General features: G+C 37.9%; 1 protein-coding gene across 1 annotated transcript; it reads left to right on the forward strand.

Annotated features, from left to right (window-relative positions):
• The first annotated feature begins 396 nt into the window (after window positions 1-396).
• On the forward strand, window positions 397-4,364 carry LOC113283183 (enoyl-[acyl-carrier-protein] reductase [NADH], chloroplastic-like). Its single transcript, XM_026532358.1, has 13 exons — window positions 397-626; window positions 924-1,225; window positions 1,473-1,582; window positions 1,682-1,737; window positions 1,816-1,900; window positions 1,998-2,045; window positions 2,356-2,430; window positions 2,510-2,621; window positions 2,747-2,798; window positions 2,887-2,938; window positions 3,044-3,101; window positions 3,727-3,825; window positions 3,907-4,364. The coding sequence occupies exons 2-13, from the start codon at window positions 949-951 to the stop codon at window positions 4,056-4,058; spliced, it is 1,176 nt and encodes a 391-aa protein (XP_026388143.1). The 5' UTR covers window positions 397-626; window positions 924-948; the 3' UTR covers window positions 4,059-4,364.
• The last annotated feature ends 1,615 nt before the right edge of the window (window positions 4,365-5,979 follow it).

Consider the following 5,979-nt stretch of genomic DNA (forward strand, 5'->3'; position numbering starts at 1 on the left):
GAGGTGCGATTAGATTGAATTGAATGGGGTGAATTATAGGGAGACGTGGGGGAAAATAGCCGTTACTTCATTATTTAATAAACAACAATTACAAGACCGACCGGTTTTATGAAAATTGCTAGCGGTGGAGATTCGATCAGTTAACTTTTTTCCTATGGTGACGCGGCCAGTTGGCATGGCAAATGGGTGGTTTAGCCAACCCCCATAGGAACCGGCCTAAGTTCTGTAATTATTCTTTTGCTGCTATAAATATTATTAATTGAGAAAAAAAAATATTTGTAGCAAGTTAAAGGCTGGATCCTGCGACTCCAGTGGCCAAATGGGCCATCAGTTGAAAATTTGATGCGGGCTTTTAATGAGTCCAAACAAACAAAAAAGAAGAACCTAACAACTAACCACAACCAATATTTCACCAGCTTTCCGGCATTTCCAAAGCTTTCAAAACAGTGTTTATAAAGTGGAACTCCAACATCCTCGATCTTATCGAAACCTACATATCCAATCTCAATTCATTTAGGGTTTCGACAAATCTTATACAATCACCCCCCCTCTATAATCTTCTTCCATTTCTACTACCTACATTCACAAATTCCTCACATTTCAGCAACGATTTCAGTCTTCAAGAGGTACAAATCTTTTCTTGTTCTCTCGTTCTTACCAGTTTTACCTTCAAAGATTTCATTTTTCTTTTTGTAGTAGTTTTAACCGTGGGTTTGATTTTGTTTGCTAAAAATCTGATCTTGGATTTTCTTAACTCAATAGGGTTTTTGCTATGCAGTGAGATTTCTACTATAATGCACCTCAGATTCTTGTGAAATAGTATCCATTTATTTCTTTTGATTTTGGTTTTATTGTTAGTTGCTTAATTTGGTAATGTGATTTCAATTTTTATTTACTTTTTTTTCTGAAAAATTTAAATGCAGATTTGGATTTACTTTGTCGGGTAGAATGGCACAAACAATAGCTTCAGGTCTACAGATGATGGCGAAACCATCAGTGAATTCATCACGGAAGGTGCTCAATTCAAGTGCTGCAGTTTTTGGTGCTAATCCAAAAACAAACTCTTTCTCTATGCTCTCAAGTGCTTCTTCTATTGCATCAGTAAAACCAGTGTCCTGCAACATCATTTCTATGCAATCCAAATCCGGTAAAGTCATCACAAGGGCAATGTCTCAATCTACTGACAGCAAACCTACTCTTCCTGGTTTGCCTATTGATTTGAGAGGTTAGCTTACGGCCTTGCATTTTTATTTTATTTTCTATGTGTGATGTGTGTATAGACATTTAGAATTCATATTTATTATTATTATGGTTATGGAGTGAACCTTTGTGGTTAGACAAGTCTAGTTGCCTTGGTATTGTTAAAAGTTCTTATTAGCTTTTGCATTGATTACCTTTTTACCAAATTCTTTTTGGTACATTATAGTAAGTACTGATCAGTAATAAGCTGACGCTCCCAACCTTGTTTTCAGGGAAAAGAGCATTTATAGCTGGGATAGCTGATGACAACGGGTATGGTTGGGCAATAGCAAAATCTCTAGCTGCTGCTGGTGCTGAAATTTTAGTTGGTACATGGGTGCCTGTACGTCAACTACTCCACCGTCCACCGTCTTTTACATTTTTACTCATCTTCACCAGATAGCAAAAATTGAATTCTGACCAAATGCTTATTCTGTTGTAGGCACTGAACATTTTTGAGACCAGTCTACGTCGTGGAAAGTTTAATGCGTCTCGCGTGTAAGAACTTTCATCCATGTCACTCATGGGTTTATGCTTCAAAAGGTTGTTACTAAAGTAAAATTTTATGTTTCACAGTTTGCCAGATGGGTCACTAATGGAAATTACTAAAGTTTATCCTTTGGATGCTGTTTTTGACAACCCTGAGGATGTACCCGAAGATGTAACTATTTTGCAATGCTTTCTTGCTTTATACATAGTTTAGAATTGAACCTTGATGAGGTGAAGTTAAGTATATCTCTTCGATTTGGTTTGTGCAGATTAAAACAAATAAGCGTTATGCAGGATCCTCGAACTGGACTGTTCAGGTACTGTATTCTTATTCCTAGAACTGCATAGAATGTGATTGTGATATTAGAATATGCCAAGATGGTCTGTTGTTCCCATAGTTAAAATGTCAGCAAAATTACAACAAGCAGAACTTGTGAGTTGAACTTCTGGTGTGACATCATGGCTATAGTATAAGTTTTTTTGCTATTGGTAAGAAAATCTGACTGATCCGAGTGCCGGAGTATAACAAATATGTAACCGTGAGAACTAGTTGTTTTTGCAGTTACATATTATCAGATGTACTATCTCTGGCTGCTTTCTTCTCACATGATTTTAAAATGATTGCAGGAAGTTGCTGAATGTGTGAAAAAGGATTTTGGAACTATCGACATCCTTGTGCACTCCCTTGCCAATGGACCAGAGGTATAGTCTGGTTAAAGTTTCATTTTATCCCAACCTGCATTATTCATTGCTTTAGGACTCATGAGAATTTCTGAAACAGGTTAGTAAGCCTTTACTGGAGACTTCCAGAAAAGGATATCTTGCAGCTATCTCTGCATCTAGTTACTCCTATGTTTCGTTGCTCAAGCATTTTATTCCTATCATGAACCCAGGCAAGCGTCTAACTAAAGATCGGTTCAATTTTTTTGTATTTCACTTTCTGTCTTCTCTTCACTTTCTTTTATTTGAATAAGTAATTAATACTATCTGGAATATCCGATCCCCTTCTGTCCTGCAGGTGGAGCTTCACTTTCTCTCACATATATTGCCTCTGAAAGAATCATTCCTGGGTACATTTTCTTAACCGCCTTGTTTACCCACCTATTTGTATTTACATTAGGAGAAATAGATTCTTACTCTCGTCTGATTATCTAACAGGTACGGTGGGGGCATGAGTTCAGCTAAGGCCGCTCTGGAGAGTGACACCAGGGTGAGTGTTTCCAATCAGCTAGTTTAATGCCCTCTCCTCTATCTATATCTAGCTTTATTCCTTACAGGATGCGACAGTACTTGATCCACTTTCTACTTGTTGCAGGTGCTTGCTTTTGAAGCTGGAAGGCGCTATAAAGTCAGGGTCAACACTATATCTGCTGGTAAGCCTATGTCTATATCTTTGTAAATTGTAATGTTTTATTTCTTCCATTGCATGTACTATATCTTTCTCAATAGAATATCTTTTTGATTGTAATGTATGCCAGAAGCACCAATAGGATCTATTCTGACCATCTCCTCTAGTCGTAATATTCCCAACTTTGGCATCTCAAACCAAGATTAGGCTGACCAAGAAACAGGTTAAAAGAAGCTGGGTTCTTAACTGAATTAAGCTCCATGCTCCCCACCAATAAGATGAAACAATCTGAACTTGTTGTAGTGCCTGGGAATCTAATTAACCCCTGTTTCACTTAAACTTTCTTGAATCCGTGTGGTCTGTTCCCATCAACGATGATTGATCCTCAGAACATTAGTTATTTTTCATCACATTTAAATATGGATATGGACAAGTTTGTTGCAGTTAGTTGGTACACTTCTACAACACCAATAGATGGTAAAGTTTCTTAGTTTTCTGTAATCACTAGCGATACTGAAAGTACCTAAAAGTTTCTTTGGTTACTCTTATTCCCTTCATTCAGTACTACTGTATGCATGGATAGCTCTCTTTCCTAAGCAGCCTAACGATATTTCTTCATCCTTGTTTTTCTCTACTATTTTTTTCCCCAGGTCCTCTTGGAAGCCGTGCTGCAAAAGCCATTGGCTTCATTGACACAATGATTGAATACTCAATAAATAATGCACCATTGCAGAAAGAGTTGGCAGCAGGTAAGCCATCAATGTCTTTGTGATTTATCTTTTCTTGTTTTATCTGTTTCTTGCTAAGCTCCTCAAAAATATATGAAACAGATGAAGTTGGCAATGCTGCTGCATTCTTGCTATCACCATTGTCTTCAGCTATTACGGGTTCAGTTGTTTATGTTGACAACGGTCTAAACGCGATGGGGGTGGCAGTTGATAGCCCAGTATTTGGAGAACTTAACATTCCAAAAGACAACTAGAGCTAGAGGGAGAAGACAGAGCCGTCTTATGGGCTAGGCCAGCTAGGCTGTTGCCTAGAGCCTCAATTTGTTGAGCCCAATTTTTTCTTTTTTTTCTTTTTTTAATTTTATCATGCAAGCAGTGTTGGGACATAGTGTCTACCAGTATTCTCGTTGATAGTCATAATTTCTAGCTAGTGTTATTGAAAGCCGTTTGTTTTGTAACTAGTGCTTACTAGTTTCCAATTTCATTTAGTCATTATTTTTATTTTTTACACTTTTATATAAGAACATTAGAACTTACTACATGCAATTCTCATTAACTAATTTAAGTGTCTCCTTCCTGTTAAGTCCATTTAAAATATGAGAGGCTCAAAATATGATGAATACCATTGGCAGAAGATCATATTTTAACAAAGCCTCACCATTTTATCAAAGTCCCCACCATTTTCTAAGAGGAACTAGAAAAATGCAGCTTGTGTATATTTTTTATTTATTTTCATGGTCAGAGATAAACTTTATGCTATTAACGAGTTTTTAGTAAATAAGAGATCAATCCATAAAAATTTGATGAATCGATTATTTTAATTGAGATTGAAATTTAGGGATTGTTTTTGATGAGGATACCAGCGTAGGAAAAACTCGAGGGTAGCATCAGGAAAATGCATCTCCATTTGCCTTTGCAAGCATGCTTCGCAAGTATGTTACCTTAAGTGTATTTCCAGACTTAAAGGCTGGTGCTGATACATCATTGACTTCCGAGTATATGCCTTGGACTTGCGCATAGACCATTGCAAGCTTATTTTCGCTTTCTTACTTCGCTTCGGCATTGAGCAGAAACCATGCACTGGACTTGCTCGAGCCAAGGGTGTATCAATCAGACTCATGAGCATCCAAGGAATGTTACTACCCCACCAAGCATGGCAACAATCATCTCTTGTATCGCAAAACCGAGTCAGTATACGAGTTACCAAAATATCGCAACCATGTCCATAGTTAGATGATATGATCGACAAAATGCTGGACCACTAATTGCTGCTGCCAACGTACCCTACGAACAAATGATACGCACAAATTGTAACTCATAAGTATTCGGGACAAGCAACTAAAGCCAACTCGTATTGCAAAGCCAAATTCCAAGCATAACCTAGTCCGCTTAAGCCAAATGGTCTTTTGCAAATGATAATCAAGAATATGCATCATTGACCTTTTCTTCGTTTTGCACCGTGGTGGTGCATCCTTAGTTTCTCAACACTGCAACAATGATGCCAAAGCATCAAAAAGATCTCTCGAGTAAGTAAAGCGCCATAATGATGCTTTTGCATCATATATGCTTTACCATCTAAGCTTTGAATCTACTAGTGCATCTATGTTATATGCACCTTCAAACAACTACCCCTCCCTATATATGTCTTATTGACATTTTTACAACTAAAACTTGGGGACCAGTGGACATGCTTGCTTCACTATTCATGGTTGTTTTGCTAATCATCCTGAGTAATGCGCAATGGTGGTGCAAAATCCAGTTTTGGCCCAACGACCAACTTGAATGAGGCGCCATCATGGTGCAACATTGCTCTCGTCCAGTCACCCACTGGAGAGATGCGCCATGATGGTACAACATTTTCCTCGGGCAGCCACCACAAACGCGATGCACCATGATAATGCGATATTCGCTCTTGGCCAATGTAACCTGCATAATGCATCATGATGAAGCGATATTGGCCGTTGGCCAATATTCCTCTTAGCACGCAACATTATCTTGAGATTACGTTTCATCTCATTCAAATGACGCACCTTTGAGCATGCGCCATACTAAAAGTGCGAGTGTTACAGAAAATACAACAATTGTCGAAATAAGTTTTTAGACAGTTTGTACCTTTAGATTTACGAACCTAAGATTTTATGTTGAAGAACTCAATTAGAAAGTGTCAGGAGAATC

The sequence above is a fragment of the Papaver somniferum genome, chromosome 5 (genome assembly GCF_003573695.1).
Source record: "Papaver somniferum cultivar HN1 chromosome 5, ASM357369v1, whole genome shotgun sequence".
Taxonomy (NCBI): domain Eukaryota; kingdom Viridiplantae; phylum Streptophyta; class Magnoliopsida; order Ranunculales; family Papaveraceae; genus Papaver; species Papaver somniferum.